We start from the raw sequence: 26,410 nt of genomic DNA on the forward strand, positions 1-26,410 counted from the left end.
ATTTTGTCGTATTATACTGTTACAAGTTCAACCGTGTGTAATCCAATCCATCCATCCATTTTCTTGACCGCTTATTCCTCACAAGGGGGGTGCTGGCGACTATCTCAGCTGGCTCTGGGCAGTAGGCGGCGGACACCCTGGACTGGTTGCCAGCCAATCGCAGACCGTGTGTAATACAAAATGTTATTTGGCGGATTTTAACCAAAGAACTGAGCCAAGACCTGTAAGCACGAAATTTACAGTATAATTGAATAAAGTATTAGTATTCCATTAGCATCAGCTTTTAGGTAAGCTTTCGAGCGGCGTCTTTAGAGCGCGATCAATGTTTTCGTTTGTTTCGCCGCGGCCTTTGCTCCCGTATACAAATCACGCATATAAATGAGCCAGAGAACCATTAGGAGGTCATTGACTTTTTTTTCCCCGGCTTCTGATCGATTGGAAGCAACCTTTTGTCAGCAAGCGGACGAAGTGCAACGTCTAGCAGCTGACTTGACACTTTAAAATAATAAAATAAAATAAAAAATCTTTACCCTGTGGTGATGGCAAATCACCAAAACACGCATAGTGAACTTCCAAACGGTGCGATACAATAATAATCACATGCATTTATGCATAAGGTACACAGGGGAGGGATTACTTATTGCTAATCCAGCCGCACAGAACATGTTGCATATCGGAGAAATTGAAAGGGAACGGAGCACACAGTGTGAAATATTCACAAACACACAACTCCATCTTGTCATCTTCCGAGCCTACCATCATCCGCAAAATCATTTTTTTAATCTCCTGCCTAAAAGACTTCCAAATGTCCCGCCCCCACATCCATCCCCGTAAAAGTTGTTCTTTAGGCAAGCAGGTGGATGGCGGCCTCCAGGAATGGCCGCCATGGCCATCTGGACAGTCACGTACTGGCGGGCTTTGGAATGTCCCGTTGGTGTGTTGGCAATCGCACAAATGGGCCGCCGTGCCGTTAACAATCGCAAACACAAGGTCACAATGCAGTTGCAATGACGGAGACACAACCACAAAAAAGACACAAGAGGCTATAAGACCGTCCAGAACATTGATTGAATTTTAACATATGAAATTATGTGGATTATTTTTTTTTCACTATGGTCCGTAAATGACTGCATGCATTATTATATGAAATATATTTTGTCTGATACATCTTTGGATTTGACTAGATGGAAATTTGGTAATAGACTCGACATGCAGCCCTTCCGTGTTCGGTGTAAGATGGCACGTCAACGCACGACTGACATGTTAACATTGAAAACATCGCAATACTGCCTGGAGGAGGAGAGGACTCCTCGTCTATGAAAAGTAAAAACATTAGCTGCAAAACGGCTACACTTAGCTTACACATATCTTAAGCTTACACCTAGCTTAGCTAGGAAATAGCAAACCTTTTATAACGAGATGTTATTTTTCAGTTGGATGGTGACACCGTAGCTTGTAACATATTAACAGCAGAAACGTATCCACCTTCTGACCTTTCCAACAGAATGCTTAATGTCTTGCCGTCTACACGATAAGGTCTATTCTGCCAAAAGAAAAAAGAAAAATTAATAGAAATATGATGTGTTCTTATATATTAGGCATTGAGTAAATATATATATATATTTTTATATTATTAAAAATACAAATGTTTTTAATTTGACAAATTTATATTTATTATAAATAAAAAATACATTTGAATAGTTTTTGTTTCTAACAAGATGGATTTGAAATAAAATGGGCTCAACATTGGTGTTTACTGTATGTAAAAAAATATATATTCCGCATTCTCTTAGCCGTGGAGAGGATAATCGTGATATTTGAAGAGGACATAAGTTTTGGGACTTTTCAATTTTTTTGACTTTTTAATCAATTTTCCGGTACATATGATTTTGAACGGACAATTTGTGTCTGGTACGTTTGTTCCAAATTTGTCTTTGCCTTACATCATCGGTGTCAAACATACGGCCTGCGGGCCGGATCAGGCCCGCAAAAGGGGTTTAATCCGGCCCGCAAAATGATTTTGTAAAGTTAAAAAATAATAATATTGTAATGTCGGATTAATTAATCAGCCAGCCACAATCAAAATATATAACATTTGTAATTTCACAAGCAGTCCTGAGATGAGCAATGCAACTTGTATGGGGGAATCTTCCTGGATGTCATTATTTTACACACAACTTTAAAGTTACGTTTTATTTTATTATTATTATTATTATTATTATTATTATTATTATTATTATTATTTTAAATCATAGACCGACATAAACATGTTAAATACGACACAAATTCAATTACTGGTAACACAAATAGATATAATGATTAGCGTCCTTATAACGTCATTAACTGCGCCACGCAATGCATTCTGGGAACAATATATATGCAAAACAGTTCGATTTAACACGTCCGAAACGTATACAGGCAAACTGCTGCCACCTTCCATTTGCATTTGTGTTATTTTTCGGAAAAACATGATTACAGTTGAGCTCCGTAAATTTAGGGCTGGTCCACAAATCTGCATATAAATGACGACAATTGTTTTTAAGTTATATACCGTTATTTTACCGATGCGGCCCACTTGATAATATATTTTCCTCCATGCGGCCCGTGAGCTAACGTGAGTTTGACACCCTTGCCGTACATGGACATTTGTTCGTTGCATTTAAAAAGAAGAAGAAAATAAAAAAACTTTTCTTTCTTTCTTTTTTTTTTAAATTATATCTTTGGGAATTAATGTGCATTTTTTTTAAAATAAATTAAGTAATCTATATCATCACCCTCTTAAAATAATTGCAAAAGCCATTTTTTGGGGGAAATCATCTCCTCGTGATGCAAATGGTTCAATTTTTGTGTTTCCTGACAAATCTGAAAACATGACTTAGGCAATTATTTTAAGAAGGTGTCGATTTGGGTTTGAAGATTAATTTTTAAATTTAAAATAAAAATTTATTTGGTGTCTGAGGAGATTTGTATAAAAAATCTTTGGCTTTTGGCAGACAGATTTTTTTTTTTTCCTCCTATGTTTGAAACCAATTAGTCCCCATGGGAAATAATTTAAGTCGAAAAGAACCTGTTCTATCGTAAAACATATGAAATGTTCTGGACTGAAAAAAAAGACTAATATGGATCATCTGTAACCGAGGCACTCGAGTCCATCCGTTCCTAACGTGTGCAGAGTGAAGAGACGGCCGAGACGCCTTTTCCAGCTGCCCTCATCCACTCGCGCGTTGAGCTCCATACGTGGAGAATGTAAAGGACGACGCGCGCTGCGGGCACACTGCGACATCGCGCCGCTGACGGGCCCTTCACGCAGCTCGCCGGCCGCTCGTCAATCACCCGGCGCGGCCACGCGCACGTCCACACACTCCCCCACACACCCACACATACGGCAAGGGCTGTTTTGCTCTCCAACTGTGAAATTCCAAGCAGACACTTCAATCACGCAGAGGAGCTGGAGGCGTCCGCCCAAAAGCACAAGTCGTGCAGGTACCTGAGAGATATGCGCCGCCAATCACATGCATGCCAACATGCTGTGACTAATGTGCGGATGCAAAAAGTAGTGCTGGCCAAGCATGCTGGATAACAATTTCCCTACTGGAAATAATGTGAGGGGAATTTAAAATCCCTTCACTACAGTGGCCATGCTTTAAGTCACATTTTGACATTAACCCAGTGTTTCTCATTTGTTTTTCTGTGCAGGGGAAGAAGAAATATTTTGCACCCCAAAGTCTCTCAAAAACTAAAATTTGTATCATTTGTCTATCAATTTGTTGCAAGTGCACCATCAGGGGAGCTAATACGCCACTCTCCTGACAATGATAGCACCACTGCCATCTACTGGAGTGGATGCGCTATTACTTACTTATTCTGGTACAGCCTAAGAAAAAAAAAAAAAAAGTAAGGTTCTCTGGGTCATACATGTCTTCCCCTATGGAGCACCAAAACTGCCAAAATTAGAAATAAATAAATGACTAAATAAATAAATAAATGACTAAAAGTGAAAAATAAAAATGAATATATAAATAATATAATTTGAAAATTATATAAAGAAAATAAATATAAATGGAAATAAATCCGTTTTTATTTTCACTTGTAGTCATTTATTTATTTATTTAGTCATTTATTTATTTTGAATTTTGGCAGTTTTGGGCCGTACTGCCGAGTCGAAATGTTATTCAAATGAGGGGGCGGTCCTAAGCGTGTCTTGGGTTGGACTCAATAACTGCTTGTCATTGGTCAAGTCTGCTCTCATTTGTTGTCTAGCAAATCAAGTCGCAAGTTGAGGTGAGAGTAGACAAGATAGTCGTCCGTTGCTGGAGCTCTCCATTGCAAGCCGGCAAGACTTCCTCGTTCACCGAGCTGCTCACTCGACCAATGACAGGCAGTTTGCAAGGGCGGAGTCCAACCCAAGACACAGTTAGGACCGCCCCTCATTTGAATAACATTTCGACTTGGCAGTACGGCCCAAAACTTCCAAAATTCAAAATAAATAAATGACTTAATAAATAGATAAATAAATGACTAAATGACAAAAAATGGAAATAAAAACTGATTTATTTCCATTTATGTTTATTTTTTGGATATAATTTTTGAATTATATTTTTTATGTTCATTTTTATTTTCACTTAGTGATTTGTTTATTTATTTAGTCATTTATTTATTTTGAATTTTGGCAGTTTTGGTCCTCCATACTCCCTGGCATTGCACCGCACATGACATTTTGTAGTTTGGCTGTGCAAGTCCATGCTAGTGTTGTTCCGATACAGATATCGGGAGTCCGATGCGGCATAAAACAGTGGTATTAGTACTAACAAGTAACATGCCAATGCCATTATTTCCCGACTAATATAGGACTTTGAATGCAGCATCTTGTGCCTTGCTCGTGCACGACATCCACTGATGTGTGATGCGTTCACTGCAAAATATCCTATTGGCCCTTGAAGGCTCTGAACCAATGGCAGGGCAGCTTTAGAATTACAATTAAAAACTTTTTTTCAAACGGCGTGTTATAGGTACGTTATCGGCATCAGCCGATACTGCAAAATTGGGTATCTGAATCGGTATTGGGGGCCAGAAAAACTGTATCGGAACAGTCCATTAGTCCATTTGTATTTATAGTACACATGCATGGCTGAATCTTTGAAGTTATATACGGAACATATTACAGTGGCAAGATCCACAAGTTAGCCTCCAGAAGGTTATTTAGAAAGCTGGTGAAGTGGTATCCATGTAGTAGTATCGGACCATTTTTTTTCCTGAGTAAAGACGCATAGTACAATATTGGCATTTGTGTATCCCCCAAAATTACTTAGAGGCGCCGTGTAAATAAAATGACATGTCTGAAGATCCCAAACATGTTTATAATGTCTTTGGAAAGTGTGAGCGGGATAAAACCGTACTAGAAAGTATCCTCTCGATCAACGGGGGTTCACTGTACTGTATTTGCGTAATAATCTTTCTCTGTCGGTGTTATTACGGCAGCATCTGCGCCGCTGATGAAACACGGCCGACCATCTGCGAGGAAATGCTTTCCGAGGGCGCCGCGCTTCGGATAAAACGTCTTGCTGGAGATGGATGGCAGCAGCTAGTCTGGCGCATGAAAGCAACTGGCATTATTAACATGATGTCAAATAAATGAATAAGCCCACGTGCCCAGATTGAAGATATGAAATCTCAAACAAATTGGCTGCAGCAGCAGTAAGGATGGGGATTAATTGAGCATTAACAATTTGGCTGCTTGTGTGGAAATTGATTGATGAATCGTGTCTTGAAGGAAATGAGTCAAATCATTTATTTGGAGAATTAATTTTTTTAGTGTGGATACTTTTTCATTGTTGTATTTTTGGTTCATGTGTACATTCATTTGAAGTCAAATTTTTCATTTAATCACTGAATCATAATTTAATCTTTAAATTGAATTTTATTTAAAAACTGAAATTATATGAAATCAAAATTCAATTACATTAGTTTTCAAAAGTTTATTTTTAAATGTATTTTGGAATTCTAACAATTTGCCTATTCAAACAATTTGATTTTTAAAGTCAAAGCCTTTTTTCAAACTTTTTTTTCAATAAAAAAAATTGACAGAATAAAAAAAAAATAATTATTAATTATATTATTAAAATATTTTAATTTAAATGAATTAAAAGTAAATTAGATTTATGTTATAATTAGGTTTATTTTTTATTCTAATTTATTTTTTCATTCTAAAATTTTTGTGCTCAAGTCAAACTTTTTTTTATGTCAATAACAATGAAAATATTGATTCTTTTTTTTAATTCCTGAAAGAAAATATTTTTTTTAAATAAAATTGTAATTAAATTTGATTTGTGTTCTAAATTGGTTATTTCCAATTAAATTTGTAATCATGCAATTGTCAAACGCTGTATTTTTTGTTTGTTAAATCTTTAAGCCCCCACCCAAGCTAAATAAGAAATATTTTTTCATCATAAATTTTAGAGTAATACACTTTTTTTATATATATATATATATATATATATATATATATATATGAACACATTTTGTCACCGCAGCACAAATTCACTGCAGTGCGATTAAAGCAGCTGAAAGTCACGCTGCGATTTCTCCAACCGATCAAGTCTTTCCTTCAACTTGTGCGCGAGGCCGCCATGCGAAACCCAAACTATTCTCCATCACGCCTCTCCTTCCACTTCAAACTCAATAGCGGCCGTCACATTGTCCTGCGTCGGCGGCGATGAACAGCGTTCCAAATCCACTTACACATAGAGCTCTCTTACCTAATTGAGTTTTCGAAAACGTCAAGTCGCTTTGCCGGGGGGTGCGATAGCGTCTCCTCGGGGAGCCCACAATGTGAAATCCATAGCGGGGGGTGCTTGAAAAGCTCCGGTCCGGAATCAATTACAATTGGGAGTCGGCGCTCTCTCCCGGGCGGGTGTGGTGGCGGTTTTTCATAAACAGAACAATCGGCGGTCTCCCTGCAGCGTTTCAATTAACCTGGCAGGCATCGTCTTTTGAAGGGATGCTAATGAAGCAGCTGTCTGTCAAAAGTATGAGGACGTTTCCTCCACTCCCCGCCAGCTCATTAAAGACGGCAAGCAGGTACTCCACAGCACATCCATGACCTTTACCTTCCCCATAAAGAGCTCATTTCCCTCCCAAAGTTAGCCCAATTAGCAAAGGAGCCAAACTCTTCACCTCATGTGGAATGAAGACCAAGTGGGATCTTTGGCTTTTCAAAGTGTAGGCTGGAACCTCCAAAATTGAACGCGAACTTCAAACTAAATCCCCGTGAGAAATAGCCATCCATTGTCCGAACCACTTATGGGAAGTACATAAATGAGCTGTCGCCATTAGCGTCCAAACAATTATTGTTTAAAAAAAAAAAATACATAACTCCTCTTTTTTGGTCCTTTAACACTTACAACAATCAAGATGAATTACATGAATTCACAATATTTTGTCCTTCACTATTGTTTAACTTAACAGAGGAATTTTCATGTTTTCGCACATATTTAAAGATAATATATTTTTAAAAATAAAAAAATTCACTTATTTCTCAAAATTATACATCGACCCTTGTGAGGAATAAGCGGTTAAAAAATGGATGGATGGATTTGTTATATATACACAATTTCACGAAAAATACATTGTCTCAAACTTTTTTTCCTGCTGAGAATTTAGGCCAAAGCTATGTTTTTAATAGAAATATATTAAAGACATAGCCTTGTCTAATAAAAAAAAAACAAAGTGGTTTGCTGCCATCTTGTGACATCTATAAGCAATTTCGGCTAAAACTAGCTGTTCAGTAATTGATTAATCTGCAGAATATTTATTTATTTTATTTTTTTTATTATTGTTTTACAAAAACAGGAAATTACTTCACATTGAAAGTGCACATACAAATTAATTGTGGTTCAGTTAGTGGTTTGGTCTGAAAAGTAGACAAATACTGTGTGTTCATTTTCAAGTAAAAGCAATTGTTTTATTCCGTTAACTGTCATGGAGGACTGGAGGAGTTGTTAAGGAGCTGTAATTCCAAGCATTTGATCATAAATGGGAAAAAAAACAAAACATTGATGGATGAATTGGTCGACGATCTGTACGTTTTACGTTGTGGGTTCTTCATTAGTTTGCGTCGTGTCTTGATGGACATGCATGCATTTTCCAACGCATTAGTGGGGATGTTTTGGAACTACTCAAAGACAAACATATGGGGGGGGGGGGGACAAGACAACAACCTCAAAGTCAGAATCAGCAAGTGTGTTCAGAGACTCACTTTTAATCAAAAGAACATCCTGGGAAACGGTAAAGCATTTTTTATTTTTTTTTGGTGATGGAACCAGAGGTCGGAATTTACAACGGCAGCAGATGTTTGGGATTCCCGTCGGGAAGCTTTCTCTTCGTGTAAATACCTTGTAAATCCCCGCCATAAACGTCGGGAGACTACCGACGTAGCCTTGCCAACGCGCTCAGTCGGAGCTCAAAATCCGTCTTGAAATTGGCGAGAACGATGAATGGGCCATCTGCCGCACGTGACGCCTAATTGATTCAAAAACCTGAAGGAGCCCTTTTGACGCAAGAGGGCCTCTTACCGTCCACGTGGAGAACGTGCGTCTGGAAGAGCTTCTGGTAGCCGTCGGCGTGGCAGGTGTAATTGCCCATGTGGGTGACGCTCACCTTGGTGAAGTACAAGGAGCCGTCGTCGCCAAAGTCCTGATTGGAACAAACACAAACGTAGACGATTGAAGCTACAAAATGTGCTTTTACCACTAGACAGGGACGTAATATGGAAAGGGGACTTATTAAAGGGACGGCAACATGAAAAATCAGCTTTTGGCCGTGTTAAAATAATAATTCCTCACCAAAAACATGACCGAAGTGATGTTTTCCTTCATTCACCCCCTATGAGAAATTCAAGGTCATTCTGTTCTCCAAACACCAGCCCCTCCCAACCTGATGTCATAAGATGCAGACGCAGACCCGCACCGCATCTGCGAACTAACCGCATGCCCACTTTCTCTGAGACCTCCATGAGATAGTGACAAAAGTAGCCTTTATCCGTCAACATTCTGTCCAAATGAATTCAAAGCAATTAATTAACCTTCACATTTGCAAGTGCAATGACAATTGGGCGTCTTAAAATCCCAGTAAGGTTCTGTCTGACACTTGTCTGAACTACAAGTAAAACTGAACATAACTGAACAAATAGTTATAGTGGTTAGTATGCTCGCTCTGTAAGCAGCAAGTTTTTGGTTCGATACCAGCTCAGGTTGTTCTTTTTTTTTTTTTTTTTTTTCTTCTTCCTTCCCCTCCTCCTCCACGATATCTTGTGGCAAGGAGCCGTTTCGTTTCAAATGTTTATTGAAGAATTGAATGGCTTGCGTTCGGAGGAGTATTCAAATGCAGAGCTCCAACAGCAGACTGTAGTCGGCTCGCCGGGGAGGCGTGGCAATCACACGGGGAGAGGCGGGGTTTTACTGAACCCAGAACCAGCAAAACACTTCATATTTCATAAAAAATGACATCACCATGGTGTCAAAGGTAATATTTAATCATTATATGCAGATAGTTAACTATTGGAAGGGCTTAAAATACTGCGGTGTAATCCCTTTAATGGCCTGTATACAAATCGTATTTTTTAACTTCACTTCAGCATTGGCGATGGCTTGTAACTGAAAAGCTCACACAGTCAAGGTAACACTGTATTCAAGCACATGTATTTTCTCCGGTGGGGGTTTATTTTAAGGAGGTGTTAATTTATTGTAAGTTACTCATTCGGGACAGGATGTACAGGGAAATCCATTATACTTGCATATAACACTTATGTGTGTACTGTATATGCATGCAGTATGGCTTGCTGAGGTCAACTGTGTTTTGAAGCAGGATGCTTCTGACGGCCGTATTAATTATAGCCCCCTGAGGCTAAATCCACCTGCCCTTGTCTGCCCACAAGCACCACCCCCAAGCCATAGTCGCTCAGTCAGCAGAGCGCCCGACGGACAGCCCGACGAAGGTTCCGCCGCTCTGACTTTCATCCCCTCCACGCATTCATTTTTCACTCGGCAAGGTGACAGCGTCGACTCCGTGCGGCCCTCCGGGGGCCGAAACGCGCCGTCCAATTTGCTTTTCCGACTGTAAAGAAGAACACGGCCACATAAAGTAACCTCGCTTGTGTCGTAAAGATGAGACATTGAAGTCAGAGGTCACCACACTGAATGATGTTGTGAATGCTGTAATCGCACTTGTGCCACTTTTCAATTAGAGAAAATAAATACAAAAATATTATGACAGAAAATCCAAATATTAGATGGAATGAATGAATGCAACGCTCGTTTAATCGGACCCGTTTAGTCGCACAAATGTGCTCGAGTCTCGACCAATCAGACAGCTTTGAGTGATGATGCAACAGCCAGCAACGTCGCGTGGAATTATGCCATAAGCCGCTTTTTCACAACGCCCAGAGGCTCCGGTCAACTTCCCGCCGCCGGTGCACGCACCGGGATTAGCGTGACGTCAGCTACCAACAAACGTTGACAAAGACTGCAAAAATGAGCCTGGCGAGACGTGTATGACTATATAAAAATGACTAATAAAATTACAGGATAGGTGACAGTCCACTGTTCGGGCCCTAACTAGAGCTGCGAGCAGCTATAAAGTGCCCCCGCTATTGTTGAGATCAAGAGTCTAAAAATGTGTGAATGCTCAAAAATATGTAAAATAATACAAAAACGGAGGAAAAATAAATATCAGAAAATATTCAGTAATAAATATCAGAAAATATTCAGTAAATAAATCGTTCATAAATATATTATTTTTATTATTATTATTATTATTATATTAAAGTACTGAAAAAATAAAAACAAATCTAAAATGTTATGAAATTGAGAATGCTCGATAGAAAATAAAACACGGACAACACTGCAGCTCTGCTTAGCCTTTGGCTTATTACTTGGTAAAAAAAATGGCTGATCTTGGCCAAGACTAGCTGTCAAGTCATGGGCAGAAAAACTCAAATTGTAATGTCAAAATGTTATAATTTGCCGATCGACCGATGACGTCATTGATCGGATCTCGTTCACTTCAAGGTCCTTCTGTGTTCATAATTCAAGGTTTCACTGATTTTTATTTTTTTTTTTTCCCCAATTCTTTTCTGGCATTTAATTAATTTTTTTCACCACACTTTTCTTGTGAATGTTTAATGTTTCTCAGCATTTTTGGGGAGAATTTTTAGGGTTTAATTATATTTTCCTGATCCGTTTGTGAATTTCTGGGATTTGTTGGTCGGTCCGGTTCCAATCTCCCGTAAATAGCGGGGATTGACAGGAAATAAACAAGTTGTTTAAATAGATATAACGATGCTTTTTGGTTTGGAATTGGAACGTTTATTTATTTTATTTTTTTATTCAAACTGGCTGATTGATGATCAGCCCCAAAATCTTGATTGCGTAAAGCCTCGTTACATTTGTGCGAAATTTCCTTTTTTTTTTCCCCCAGAATAGGCAGCTAAGAAAGGTTTGACCTGGTTGTGTAATTTCACACTTGATGGGTGGGCAGGCACTCCAGGGACCTAACTATTTGTATTTATATACAAGCCATTAAAAAGGCAATTTTCCATAATAAATTGGCTTTAAATCTAATTTGGATGCATTAGCTACCACTTCCAATACAATTAGCGGCGTAGAACTTTTCACATATTTTCATTTAGCTACCGCAACTCAGACACAAAGCGTTTTCTTTTCTGAGTTTAGCAACCTCACAGAACCCCTTGCACCTTCTTACTTTCTCCACTCACGTAAATCCTTCAGAACGGCGTGAAGAAATAATCTTTCTTGACGTCTCCCTTTTTGTTACGTCTTGAGCTTTTTCATTTTTTTTTCTCCCAATGCACTTCTCAAAGCGTTATATAAAGTGTGAAAAGTGAGCGTTTAAATGTGTCACGCTGCTTCCCGGCGTGTCGGAGGATGACCGCGGACAGCTGGGCGACTCATTTGAAGGGTCATCAAGATTTAATGTTTTACATCGCTGGCTTCACTGGGGCTCCCTTTATCTACTGCGACACTGTTGACTTTATTATGCGTCACACATACACATGCACTCAGTGGAAATGTAAAAAGAAATGAGACAAAATAAGGTCGTCTTATCTGGTATCTCCTCCGCAATGGACTCAACAGAGGCGTACGCACACACTCACACACAGTCCAACACTGTGTTGTTGCTTTGAAGCCCCCTCGGTATCCACCTTCATTTTCTTTCCGCAAGCCCGAAATCCCCCCTGCCGTCCCTTCCAGCCGTCTCAGAGCAGCACAAGAGCAAAAGACATGCTGGATTATTGTCTCAAGTCTCAACTCAAAGCACTAAATGTTACATAAAGTGCCCACAAACTACCAAACAATCCAAAAATGAGAATTACTTCAGTCAGGTTAACACATTTCCAAAACAATGAATAACAATAAAATCATAATTGTGTGGGATAGTATTTTTAGAGCAAAAAATTAAGGTTAAAAAAAAAAAAAAAGTGTAATGTAACTAGTTGTATACTAGTTAGTCAAGTCGTCTTTATTTATATAGCGCTTTCAAACATACATTATATTATAGTAACTGTGTAAAATAATTGTAAATTGTTACGGAATAACTTCTATCGTATGCTACTAAACTTAGCGTAAAAAAAAAAAAAAAAAAAAAAAAAAAAAAAAAATCCTAAATCAAATTTAACAATTGAATTCTAAAACTCTAAATAATACAATTTAAACTATTATGTAGTATAATATAACTAGTTGCATACTAGTTCCATTATATTATGGTAACTGTGTAAAATTATTGTAAATTGTTACGGAATAACTCCCATCTAATGCTAATAAACTTAAGGTAAAAAAAAAAAATCCTAAATAAAATGTAACAATTGAATTTTAAAACTCCAAATAATACAATTTAAACTGTATGAAGGAAAATTTGTACCTGTATTTAATTGTGAAAAAAGTTGGTGTTTTTGATGTGAGACTTACGTTGATGTCGTCCAGATTCAAAGCATTGAGATACTGATTGTTCCTCTTCCACAGGATGGGCGGGCGGCGCTGGCCCGTGATGGCGCAGGTCAGCACGGCGCTTTGACCCACCGTCACCGTCTTCACCGTCACCCTCTGCTGGTCCGGCAGATCCAGCAGGTACACATCTGTTGACCACATGATGCTACAGAGTCACAGGCGGCAGCTTGTATTTTACAGGTTAGGAAGTTAAAATACATTCTGAGCATTCCCAAAATGAGAACAGCGACCTGCAGCGTAATTCCATCCTGAGAGACAGAAAGTGTGATTCTTAATGAACACAAGGTTAGTTGCTGGTGTGCTGCAGAGGCTGATCTAAAATAACAATATTGGTATTGTGATTTAATGAGGGAGAGGAGCTAAATAATTTAACAATCCCTGAACAACTGAAGAAGGGAATTGTCAATGAGGTGCGCTTGGACCAAGGCTAATCTTGGCTTCAATCATCCTTAATGAAGAAGATTCTTGCTAAGACACAAGACAATTATCTCGAAGCAATTGAATAATATTGACCAATTGCAAACAGACTCTCTCACAAATCAGGCTTTTTGGCCACTGAATTGGACTGTTTGAAGCCAAAACCCTAAAACCTAACTACACCCTAAAGTTCCATAGGTGTCGAACGCGGATCCTCGAAGGCCGCCATCTTGCATGTTTTAGACATTTCCCTCCTCAAACACAGCTGAATCAAGTAATCAGGATCAGGATCAGCTTTCTGCAGAGCTTGCAGGTGTGTTTGAGGAGGGAAATCTCTAAAACATGTAAGACTGCGGCCCTTGAAGACTAGAGTTTGACATCTACACTAGCTCCATATTCCAACACTGAAACTCTCATCCTAAAACCTAGTCCTGACCATCCAAAGCCCCACTCCCAACCATAACCTCAAACACCCTAAACTCTAACTCCTAACCCACATCTCTACCCAGTACCACCCAAAATATTAACCCTAATTCCTTTATCCTTGCCTCTAAAGCCAACCCGAACGACCAAATCCCTTAGCCATAATCTCAACCCCTAACCCCCTTCCCCTAAACTCTAAAACGTTGTGACGGTATGTAAAATTGGAATCACCACAAAAACGAAGTCCAACCATTGGCTGGCCACTCATAAAAACTAGTTTCCAAACCCTGCACACACTGTTCACAAGCAGAATCGTTGCTCTATATGCGGCAGGTTTAAGATTTAACCCCAACCAAGTCCAAAAAGGTACAAGTTCCATCCATCCATCCATCCATCCATCCATTTTCTTGACCGCTTACTCCTCACAAGGGTCGTGGGGGGTGCTGGCACCTATCTCAGCTGGCTCTGGGCAGTAGGCAGGAGACACCCTGGACTGGTTGCCAGCCAATCGCAGAAGGTACAAGTTCCCAAAGTGTAAAGCTATCAAAGGTATTTTACGCAAAACCTTAAAGCAGGGGTGGCAAACTGCGGTCCTCGAGGGCCGGAGTCCTGCAGGTTTTATAGATTTCCCTACTCGTAGTGCAGCTGATTCCAATTAACAGGCTCGTTATCAGGTTTCTGCAGAGCTTACTGATGAGCTGATCATGAATCAGCTGTGTTGAAGAAAGGAAATATCCAAAACCTGCAGAACTGCGGCCCTCGAGGACCGGATCTCGCCACCCCTGCCTTAAAGGGTACGAAGTCATTGTGTCCCTAAAGTAGGACAACAGTACCAATAAATGTATCACCTACTCGCCCATGTAGCAAATTTTCATAATCATATATTGTATTAATTGTGAAATATGTTTTATTGCTGACAATCGTCTGATCCACACTTTTATTCCTGACCGCAAGTCAAAAAGAAGAAAGGAAACAAGCACAGATGAAGATGAACCAATGGGTGTGAAAGCACTCTGATTTAAAATTCTGTTTTGGGGATATTTACCTGGTTGGGATATTTCAGAGAGAACAAACAAATTCTGATGTCAAGGGAACAGCACATTTGCTGACTTACTATTATACTGGCGCTGCCGTCTTAAACATTAACTTTATATTTGGAGTATTTCAGCTCTATAACTTGCTAATGTGTCAAAAACTGCACACCAAAATTAGTATTTAAAATGTAGTCTCATTTATTACAAAACATTTATCATCTTATGAGTTTATTTACAGTGTGTGCACCTACATGTTCTGCTAGCACCCTTAGAATTTTAAGTTGGTGTGCTCCTAGTTTAAAAAAAAAAAAAGTTAGTCTGGAGTACTTCCCTATAGATTTAAGAATGTACTGTACTGTTTCCAATGGTGGCTGGAGGGTTGATGGAAGCGACTGAGTTGTGTTATGCAACCCTGCGTCTTACAGAAAGCCTTCTTTCAGCTTTCTCTCCAAAACAGACTCCATGAGTTGTGCACCTGAAGGCGTACAATCCAAACCTAAAGACCCCCCGCGTATTTCCGTCTTAACCTTCCCTGTCTTGGCGACCTCGGCCCAACCGGCCAATGGGAGCGGAGTGCTGAGAGAATGGTGAGGCTCACAGGCTAAGACTAAGTAATCTCTCACTTGGCCCACTAAATCGCCGGCGGGATCACAGCAAAATTAGAGGATCAATAACAGCCAGTGGTCCAAACCTTCACCACCTTTCTATGGACTATCAGTCTTGTGTTTCGCGTAATGATTCAAAGGTAGATAGTTCAGTGATTCAATATAAGTGATGGATACTTAGCAATTTTTTCCCTCTTATCAACTGCATTAATATTGAGAATTTAGTTAAGACAACAATGATGTAAATCTACTTGAACAACGTTAATAGCAAAGAAATAGTTAGAGTAAATTAGTTTCATATTTGGATCATGGCAAATTCCAGAAACAATATTTGTAAAAACAAAACCGTAATTATTTGAGAACATGTTTTAATAGAGGCAAACAAAAAGTTAGAACATTATTAGAATGGAGATGCGTTATTGAAAAGTCAGAATACGGAAAAAAAAATTGTAAAATATTTAGCAACAAAATGTTCACATTTTTCAAAACCCCAGAAGAGAACAGTTGTGTGAAAATAAAGATGAATTTATTTATTTATTTATTTTCATAGTTTCGATCAAAAGATGGAGCAACATATTTATTTAAAAAAAAAAAAAAAAAAAAAACTTGTATATTTAGTCAACAGTCGACCAAGTGAAATACATAGAGGAAAAAAATAAAAATAAACAAAATTTTAGTTAGTTGTAAATTTAAACTATTAACACAAGCAATTCAAAACTTCTTTGTGGGGAGGGGTGGGTCAATTAATGGCAACTTGTTGCTGTTCGCCACAGGGCTCGATCCTTTGCAGAGGGTCATTATAATTCTGTAAGAAAATCTCAATTTCAGTCATTCAAGCTGTCCATCACTTCCGCCATCTTTATTTAATCAGTACAAAAGTCAACAGTGCAACTAGAAACTTGGGCCTCTTTTCCCAGCCTGCACGCTGTCCTGCAGAAGTAAAACACATGCGACATTCTCCAGATTTAGAAGCTAAATACGGCAGGAAATTGGATCTGTCGTCCAATGAGCTGGGGCCAGTCAATTCTCCGCGTCTCCCCCCTCGCGGACGGCGAATCCCGGCAAAGCCGGACTTGTCTGGCCGCCGGCTGCTGGATCAGCTGATCCAAAATCTCATTCCCATAATGTCGTCCTCTAACCGTTCAATCTTGTCACCTAACACCGCCGGGATGCGCTACGAGCTACAAACTCCATTTGCCGCTGATCCCTGCAGGGAGGGCGCTCGGTAAACTTCTCGGAGGGGATTATTTTTTGCGGACAGAGTTGCCCTTGTGGGACATATGAGTTGGGAGACAGGAAACGTCAGTGTCTTGTGTTCTATCCACATGTCTACTCCATAAACAAACACACTGAAGCTGAGCCTCTGGCCAGCGGATGATTTTTAGGGGTAGTCAAACAAATGTGTTTTTTGTTGTTGTTGTTTTTCTAATAGCCAAAGCAAGTTTACTTCTATAGCATCATTTATACACAAGACAAATCTGGAACAATTTTTAGAAGCAAAGAAATAAAAAAAAAACAAAATGTAATAAATAAAATATCAAATTTTTCGCCAGACCTGACGTGTGTGTAAAGTTTGGTGAGTTTTCGGTCACGTTTAGTGTCTCAAAAATGCGATCGTTTGCGGAAAATAATAATAATAATAAGAAGAAGAAGAATTCCGACAAAAACAATAGGGCCTCGCAGCGGCGCCGCTGCCACTGCTCGGGCCCTAATTAAAAGATGAAAATTGTGATAAAATCCCAATGAATTTCCTTGACTCACTGCAACATAGTTCCACTGCACTAAGATGCCAAAGATGGTGGCGAAGCCCAACTTTTATCTCAATGATGCTCCTCAATTTGCTTCAACTAAGTTCAATGGCATCAAGATTCCACAAGATGGTGGAAAAGCTCAACATTTGTCTGAATAAAGCTCTTCAACTTAATCCAACATAGTTACTAGATGGCGACAAAGCACAACTTTTTCCTGACTGAAGCACTGCAACACACTCCAACATAGTCCATTGGCACCAAGTGGCAATAAGATGGCATCAAAGCACAAATACTGTCCCAATGAAGCTCTTCAAGTTGCATCAACTTAGTTCAGTGGCATCAAGACACCACAAGGTGACACCTCAACTCGCTCCAACATAGCTCCTAAGCACCAAGATGGTGACAAAGCACAACTTTTGTCTGAATGAAGCTCTTCAACTTACTCCAAGATAGTTCCTCGGCACCAAGATGGTGGCAAAGCACAACTTTTGCCTCACCGAAACATCTCAACTCACTCCAACATAGTCCATTGGCACCAAGATGCAATAAGATGGCAGCAAAGCACAACTTTTGCCTCAATGAAGCTCCTCAACCTGCTTCAACTTAAGTCTCAGTGAAGCTCCTCAACTCACTCCAATATGATCCCAGGCAACAAGATGGCGGCAAAGCTCAACTTTTGTCTGAATGAAGCTCCTCAACTTGCTCCAACGTAGTTCCTCAGCACCAAGATGCGTTAAGAGGGCGCCAATGCACAATTTTTATCGCTTTGGCCTAAGAACAAAATGGGCTAATGGCATTTAGTAACAGCAAAAAGACCATCCATCCATCCATCTTCCGAACTGTTATCCTCAAATCTAGGAAAATTAAAATCCCACCTATGCGCTTTTTAAATGCGAATCAAACAAGTCCAGCACTTTTCATTTGATATTTATCAGAAGCGTAATTGGCCCTGGTGTAAGATTTCTAGGCCGGAGTGACACGACCTCCCCGGGAAAGGCTCAACCTTGGGCGCCTCACCTATAATAAGCAATTAAGGAGGACTGAGAGATGCAGCGGCACGGCCGCATTTAAAATTGCCGCGAGGGTCGGCGCACGAAGACAAATTACGGGCCGGTTGCTTAACGCGGCTCTCTGTCGCTCTCCTTGGACCGGTGGCCTCGTGGCTCTTGCGGGCAGGTAGGTCCATTATTAACAAGCCGACGCTGGCAGTTCGAAGCCTCGGAGTGCAGATAAAAGCCTTTTTCCGCACGTCGGCGTACAGGCGGGGAACGAAAAAAGATCAGAAAAGAGAAGGTTTCTGTGATCTTGGATGGCTTGCTTGATTCGCGAGAGCTTCTTGGTTCCCAGAAGAAGAAGGAGGGACGGCTTTTGTGTTTTTGAAGCCGCATCTCTGACAACGACAGAAACGAGTTTGAAACACAAGCACTCCCTTTTGTCGTCCTTTCTTGTATTTTGCGCTTTGATGTGGAGTCCCGCCACCAAACAAAGATGGCAACACTTGCCCACATGTTGACGCCGTCTCACTTCCACTTTTTGTCTTTTTTGAGAGAAGTATCGTGTATAAGAGTTCCCTGTTCCCAGCTGCTTTTATACAATAAAGAACGTCATTCACTCGCTACAAAAGTCTGCTTTTGATACTCTTGTTTTTTCTTTCTCTATTACTATTTGCCTCTCAAAAGATGGAATCATATTTATTGTCATGTCACGAGTACAGAGCAACAAAATTCACTTAACTCGTTCAACACCAGGGACGGTTTTGAATTCAGACCTTCATTCCCAGGTACATATTTATATATTTTTAAATCTATTCATGTGGTAGGCTAAAGGTGAGCCTGAAAATGGATGGCACTGAATATTAACAGTTAGAACCAGTCCAAGAGACATAAAAAGAACAATGAGCAACAGAGGGAGATAGAAAGAGAAGCCTGATGGGTTGTTAAACAGCGCCCCAATTTTCTCAGATGAAAAAGAAAAACAAAGAAGGGGAAGGGGGGAATACACAAGCCTTAGATCCATCAATCCCTAATTTGAAACCCTAACCTTGACTCACAACTCACACTTTAAACACTTAACTCTGGCTGGGTACGCTTCTTGGAAACCCAATCACTGTCTTTAAACCCTCATTTGAATTCTTTACCCAGGTTTGAAATCCCAAACCTTTGTTTGAAACACGTATGTGAAACTGTCATTTTAATAAACCCAAACACTAGTTTGACACCTGACTTGAAACCCGACTTTGAAGCCACAATCCTGGTTTGTAATTGTAATCCTTTTCTGCCATATTCGATTTGAAATGTGGTGTTGGATGGAATTAACCTTATTTGCCTACCCACAATTCAGTGGGCCATGACTCAGCAGATGATTCTATCATCAATGTTGATGTCCTGATGGCTTCCTCCATGCACATTGTTCCGCCGTTGCTTTTAATAACACGCTACAAAAGGTGCGCTGAGGCACACTTGTTAAGGGAGCGCTCCCGACAGGTGCCGTTATCATGTAAAAATGTTGAAATGAACTCTGCAGGACCACGGTGAACCGTTCATTCACACGTCCCGCTTCTGTTATGGCTCTCGTACGACAGCCTGAGCTGGGAAATTGCTGGCTCGCCTTTTGTGCCCTCCATTTTATGTCACTGCTGCGGGATTTCTATTTGAAAGAGGCGGCCGTCCCGCCTCTGTCACGGCTCTGACAAAATATTACATTTGCAGGCAGTGTGAAAGGAGCTTTGGTTTTATTTGACTGTTAGAAATCGCATTATGAAGCAACTGCATATCAGTGCTAGAACGCTAATCGATGAAAGATGGAACCATTAAGTCTGCAGGGAGAACTCTTAACATGCAATAAGATGCCACACAGTGCTGCTGTTTTGATTAGCAACAGAGTTCAAATGGACTCAGAAGATCTATTTTTGAGTCTATTAGTACAGTACTCGAACTGGCACTGACATTAACTCATTCAAACACCAAAACATGTAAAAATGTGTTGTTTTTTTTATACTTTGTCCTTCACTCCCACAAACGTTTTTTATGTTTTTTGTTTTTCTATGCAAGAGCATACAGAAGGCATTGATGCAAAGCAATGGCATTTTTTTTTTTTTTTTAAAGGCCAGTGGGTGGCACCAGAGTATAAGAGATCAGTCAGGGCCATGTTGCAACAAGCTCTTTTTGTCATTATTTTCACCAGGAATGTGAATATTGATGAAACTTAGCTATATTCTAATGCTAATTTCTGAAGACCAGAAAGAGACACAAATATACTTCTTTTTTTTCCGTGATGAAAGAAGAGACTCTAATCTTTCTTTTGGTAGGTTCCATGTTTTTATAACAATAGAACACAATATTCTGTGAGCCTTGCAAAATCAGTCAAAAATCCAGTAAAACAGCCGGGAGCGAAGGGGGTTGCTTCAGTCAAAATGGCTGAGAGTGAATCAGTTAATGAAAGATTACGGGATCATATTCCTTTTTACTCAACTCAAGTTTATTTATATAGCGCTTTCAAACAGCCTGAACTGTCACAAGTTTAAAATAACTTTACTGTAACATCCAGCTGACTGATAGAAGTACAGCTTTTTTTTTTCTCAAGGGAAGGCCAATAATATTTGTGGAAAGGCCGACTTCATTGTGAGCTTGAACCAACAAGTGCCTACAGGAAGTGGCCTCTTCAAGGCAACACAGTAGTGTTCCCATTGTTTGCAGTTTGATCCCTGAGAGCATGTCACACACATACACTCACGCATGCACACTGGCACACAACTCTGTGTTGCCTGATAAGATGAAGGCGGCAGCGGGGGGATTCTGCCGCCGCCGCCGCCCCGCCACTAAATGTGTCACGCCAGCCAAATGTCAGAGGAGATCCCGTCAGAAGATATCGAGGCAGGCTGCAAAATGTCAGATGGGAAAAGGAGTCATGAAAGCGATGATGATGATGATGATGATGATGATGGCGAAGAGGTGGAGGAGGAACAAAGAGGGATGGGGAAAGTGGCGCACGCGTGTTTGCCTTCGCCGAGCACCTGCGTCGCCCTTAATGACTTGTTGTTGTGCGACCTGCTTTCTTTTTGGCAAATGCTACGCTCTCAAACTCCTTCAGCCTTCATCTGACTGCCCCCACTGGACCGACTCGATATGCTTTGATGTAACCACGTGATGAGGAACGAGCAGACATCAAAAAAGTTATAAGATAAAAACAATTGGCTGTTTTTGTCCTGATTTTGCCCCTTCTCGATCAAATATGTCAAAAAAGCCTGACTAGCGTTTGACTTACACTAAAAATTAAATGGTTTGGGTCCTGAATACAGTGAAGAAATACTTAATAGAATATAAACCCAGTAGGTTTCTGAGGTCAGAGGTCAATTAGTGAAGCCCAAAGTCCAAAACAAACATGGTGAATCAGCATTTAGTTGTTATGCTGCACACCGATGGAATTAGCGGCAACAGATATGAAGTCAGCGACAAGCGGAAATGCTTTTAAGTCCAAGTTAAAAAAATAGGATAGTGACGGTGTAACTCCGGAACGCTATTTGAAATAGAGAAAACAATGTAATAAAAGTCCAATCAAAATCAATCAGTATTATTGTTTTACCCATGTTTGATTCTTGATAACACCCACTTCAGTTATGAATCCTGATCATTTTTCACGTTCAGAAAAAAAAGATGCTATTTTCACATCATGCAAACTTACCGAAGGTGGTGTAGAATTCATCCCTGGTCAGATGCTGGTCATCGTCGATATCGTTGTACTTGAGCAAATCCAACAAAGTGCACTCGCCAACGTCCTTGGGCAGACCCTGGCGCTTGATAGCCTTGAGAGAGAAAAGAGAGACAGAGCTGAGATTGCAGTGTGAACATTCTACTGCGTTAACACATGGAATGGCCGACTCAAAAAGTACTTGCAGAAAGTCGTTAAACCAATGTTTCTTGCTAACTGGCATCGTAACTAACAAATATTGTAAATAACCAATGTAGCAAAACCGACATCCTTACGAACCAACATGACTAACAAAGGAACAAGCTAACGCTGTAACGAAGCTTGTAGCAAACGACGTTTTTGCAAGCTTGACACCACATCGTAACTAAGAGACAACATTGCAAACTGAAGCTGTAACGAGTGACATTGTAACTGACTGACATCGTAACTAGGAGAGATTGTAATTTGAATTGATTGTAAAAACATTTCTAATAAACATTGAAACTCAATGCAGCTATTGAAAAAAATAGCCACCATCGTAACAAAAAAAAAACCTTGTAGCCCGCCAACCTTGTAGCTGACAGATATTAATAACTGTACCCGACCAACATCGGAGCTAATCAACATTGTAACTGTCGCTGACATCATATCTAACAAACGTCATAACTAACCGAATTACAGTGACTATAACTGTATTCTATTTCCTCCCAGAGACTTAACAGATGTTCCTCGCCGTTAATCTGTGATGTCAACAAACACCGTTCCACGACTTAATCTCATTTTCAAGGCTAAATGAAATTGAAAGAATGCATAATGCAGGCATGTGAAGGATGTCTTCGTCACGTTGAGGAAAATCCACCATGCGCTTTCATGTCGTCTTTTGACGTAACGTTTGCCTTAACGAGTGTTCGCTCCTTGCGTGCTGTCACGAGGCGCGGTGCGTGTATGTAAAAAGATGTAAAAATATGTTAATGTTATGATGAGATGTCAAAGCTGGCAGACGGTTTATTAAGGCACTTTGAACTCCAGCTGGAATACAGCAAAAGAGATCTGAGGAGACATTCTGATGGATAACAAAGCTAACCAAAGTCACCCCAACCCGGAATCCCATGAAGAGTGACTACTATTAATTTACTATTCTCATAAAATAACATGTTTTTCTGCATTTACCTGTGAAAGTTCGCTTGTTGAGATCTGCCCATTGCCATCAACATCAAAACCCCTGAACATAGCGTCGACCAGCTGCTTCTTGGCGGCCATGTTGTCCTCGTGGTTCCCACGCGCCGCTTTTGTCGCCGTGTGCCTTTTGTCGTACACGTCCAAAACCTTGGCCTTGAGACGCCGGTAGTCGTTCAGTCTGCAGCTGTCACCTGGAAGCAAAAAAAAAAAAAAAAAGTGACGTTAAGTGTGAAAGGTGAAGCAGCCCATTTATCTATTTAATTATTCATTTATTCATCATAATATGATTCATTAAAATATTCTTCAAACATTCAACAGGGTGTCAATAATATCAACGACTGATGTCATTTAAAACTCCACAGCTAGCGTGAAAAGCTAATTTCGGTGTCCACAGTTTCTCTCAGGGCTTTCCTCATTTAAGCTAATCAGTTGGAAGCTAGCACGTGATGCTAACATAGTCCATTTATCTTTATTTATTTATTCATCATAATATGATTCATTAAAATATTTAAACATTCAAGAGGGCGTCAATGATATCAACCACTGATGTCATTTAAAACTCCACAACTAGCGTGAAAAGCTAATTTTGGTGTCCACAGTTTCACTCAGGGCTTTCCTCATTTAAACTAATCAGTTGGCAGCTAGCACGAGATGCTAACATAGACGTCGACAGTACTTAAAATTGTACGACTTTTAATTTCGCATTTGGTTCCTTGATGATTTGATTCATAAAAGTAGATGCCGTTTTGTGAAGATTGTTAAAACGTTGGACAAATTGGTGGCAGTCTGATTGCCTCCACTCCAGCGACAACCGAGCACCCTTGTAGCGGGTTGAGGCAGAGTCAGCGTAGTCGACTTGCGACGGGATCATAAATCAGGTGCTGCCTTTGCAAGCCACCATCACAGGCTCCAACATCAGTGACGTGTGGAGGCCACGAGAAGGTCGCGAGTCAAACTCGGAGCACAGTCACTGTCAGATCTCCTCCGACATCTGCCGCTGTCACCGCCACCAAGCATCACAGAAGGCAATGACTCAGTCCTCATTGGAGATTCATCAGCTGTGGTGGGAACAAAATACATGGACGACCTCAGGAGATTTTTGGTGTACCGTATACTTAATTTCAATATTTATGTTTCTGGCAATGTTTTACTTTTACGCCCTACAATACAAACATATATCTGTACTTTCTACTCTGTCAAAATAGAATGGTTGTTTTTTTATTATTTTTATTTTATAAGGACGGCAAGGAAAAAGGAAAGGAAAAAAGCTATTTGGCGGAGGAAAGTGATCATCCACGTCAATTAGTCATTTTTCGGCAAAAAATATCTTTCAGTCAACGTAATTTTAACCAGGCTTGCTAAATCACAGCCGCTATTTTAGGACGAGGTCCATCGAGTCCATCAACGGTATTATCACGCGCTGAGCAACAGTGGGGAATTGTGTGATCGGGTATCAACTAGTCAGGCTGGACAGATTAGGGGCGGGGCTTTTTTTTTTCCCCCAAAAACCACTTCAGACAAGCACACATTCCTAAAAACTATAGTCCGCCCAATGCTATTGCTATGGGCGGTGCATTTGTTTTTCCGAGACGTGAGGCATTCAAGTCCATTCAATAACAAAACGGAATAAGCAAAAGCCAAATGGTGAACAGCATTTGTTAATGTTCTCTTTTATTGAATGCCTATGTATGTCTGGAGTTGTAAATGGTTTTTTATTGATCGCCTTCATACGACTACATTTGTAAATGTTCTCTTTTATTGATTATTTGTATTTCCTATTAATTTTGGCACTCCCATGAGTCACAGGAGTGCCAAAATTAATAGGAATAAATGTTCTCTTTTATTGAATGCCTTTGTATGTCTATTTGTAAATGTTCTTTTATTGAATACCGTTGTATGTCTGCATCAGTAAATATTCTCTTTTATTGAGTGTCTATATATCTGCATTTGTAAATGTTCTCTTTTATTGATTGATGTTCTCTTCTATTGATTGTGTTTGTATTTCCTATTGAATTTGGCACTCCTGTGACTCCATACAGGTAGAGTGATGTCGTTCTCTTGTAATGAGCAGTGCAGGTACATGACAAGACGGTGTTGCATCGTGTTTGTGAGCGGACGCAAAGCTTTGAGCTGTGAAAGGTGTAAAAAGTGTTTGGTGATGGCTCGCCCGTGACGGGACTGTTGTGACTCTCTTGACGAGCGTCAGCGCCACACAAGTCGCCCGCTTCGCAAATGGCACAATGAATAAAAGATAAATGGCTGTCGGCGGACCCTCGGGAACGTGAAGGTCACGGCCGTCACGGCGCGGCGCACACGCAGACACGCGCGCGTGCTCCGAGGTACAGTAGCTGCCATCACACGCGTTTCTTTCTACTGCTGGAGAAATGTGTGATGTTGATGTTTGTTTGCATTTGTTTCCAACCTACAGTTAACAGTCGGCCATGTTGACGAACAATTCAATTTATGAACTAGGTTTTTGAAGACAGGCTTAAAGGGATACTTTACTTATTTAGCCATTTTTGGCAGTCAAATATTATTTTGCCTATAATAAATTTGATATTTTCATATTTTTTTACGTACAATTAGTGCCTTTTAAAAACACATTTTGCAACTTACTGTCAACTGAAAATGACATGACAAGGGCTCAGGGAACCAATCACAGCTCAGCTTGTGAATGTCACATGACCAAACCTAGAAAACGGGTGAGCTGTGATTGGTTACCTGAACCCTTGTGATGTCGTGAAAAATAATGAAAGTATCAAATTAATTATAGACAAAATATTAACTTTTTATTGCGATATGGGCTGAATAAGTGAAGTATCCCTTTAAGGTGTTGTGCAATGATGACTGTTGAAATCAAAATATTAAGTATTTAGTTTGATAAATATTTGGTGTTTTAAAATTGACAAATGTGTTAAAGAAATCCGACTTGATTCTTGTAAGATTGCAGCTTAAAATTACCTTTTATACAACTGACTTTTTCCTCAATATTTTTTCCTAAAAAAAAAAAAAGAAATGTAACATGCATCACTGCCACCTACAGGCTTGGAGTGGAATCATTTTAACTATATCCACCATCCTTTGAAGACTCCTGAAACTCATCTCAGTCGTGGCAGGAGTCAGTGGGGGAAAAAATGGCCTGTGATGTGTATGATTTTATTAAATTAAATATGATTACGTGAATAATTCAGGGACAGGAACAAAAGGGAGAAACAAAGGGTAAAAAAAATATATCAAAACCCACTTGTGATGTCTATGATTTTGCTCAATTAAATATTTACAGATGTCACAAGGTA

General features: G+C 39.9%; 2 protein-coding genes across 3 annotated transcripts in view; one reads left to right on the plus strand and one right to left on the minus strand.

Annotated features, from left to right (window-relative positions):
• Window positions 1-26,410, minus strand: part of fstl5 (follistatin-like 5) — a 106,352-nt gene that overhangs the window by 24,955 nt on the left and 54,987 nt on the right. For both annotated transcript variants that reach the window (XR_013284833.1, XM_077531177.1), the window contains exons 5-8: window positions 23,106-23,305; window positions 21,930-22,050; window positions 12,981-13,147; window positions 8,571-8,691 (exon numbers count right to left, since the gene is read on the minus strand). Coding sequence is in view for 1 of the 2 variants with exons in the window: in XM_077531177.1 (XP_077387303.1) it covers window positions 8,571-8,691; window positions 12,981-13,147; window positions 21,930-22,050; window positions 23,106-23,305 (609 nt within the window). In the remaining variant the exon portion in view is untranslated. The remainder of the gene's footprint in view (window positions 1-8,570; window positions 8,692-12,980; window positions 13,148-21,929; window positions 22,051-23,105; window positions 23,306-26,410) is intronic.
• The window catches only part of qdpra (quinoid dihydropteridine reductase a), an 82,918-nt gene continuing 73,094 nt past the window's right edge, over window positions 16,587-26,410 (plus strand). The window contains exon 1 of the mRNA XM_077531179.1: window positions 16,587-16,590. The gene's annotated coding sequence lies outside the window, so the exon portion shown is untranslated. The remainder of the gene's footprint in view (window positions 16,591-26,410) is intronic.

Source organism: Festucalex cinctus, chromosome 9, assembly GCF_051991245.1.
Source record: "Festucalex cinctus isolate MCC-2025b chromosome 9, RoL_Fcin_1.0, whole genome shotgun sequence".
NCBI lineage: Eukaryota > Metazoa > Chordata > Actinopteri > Syngnathiformes > Syngnathidae > Festucalex > Festucalex cinctus.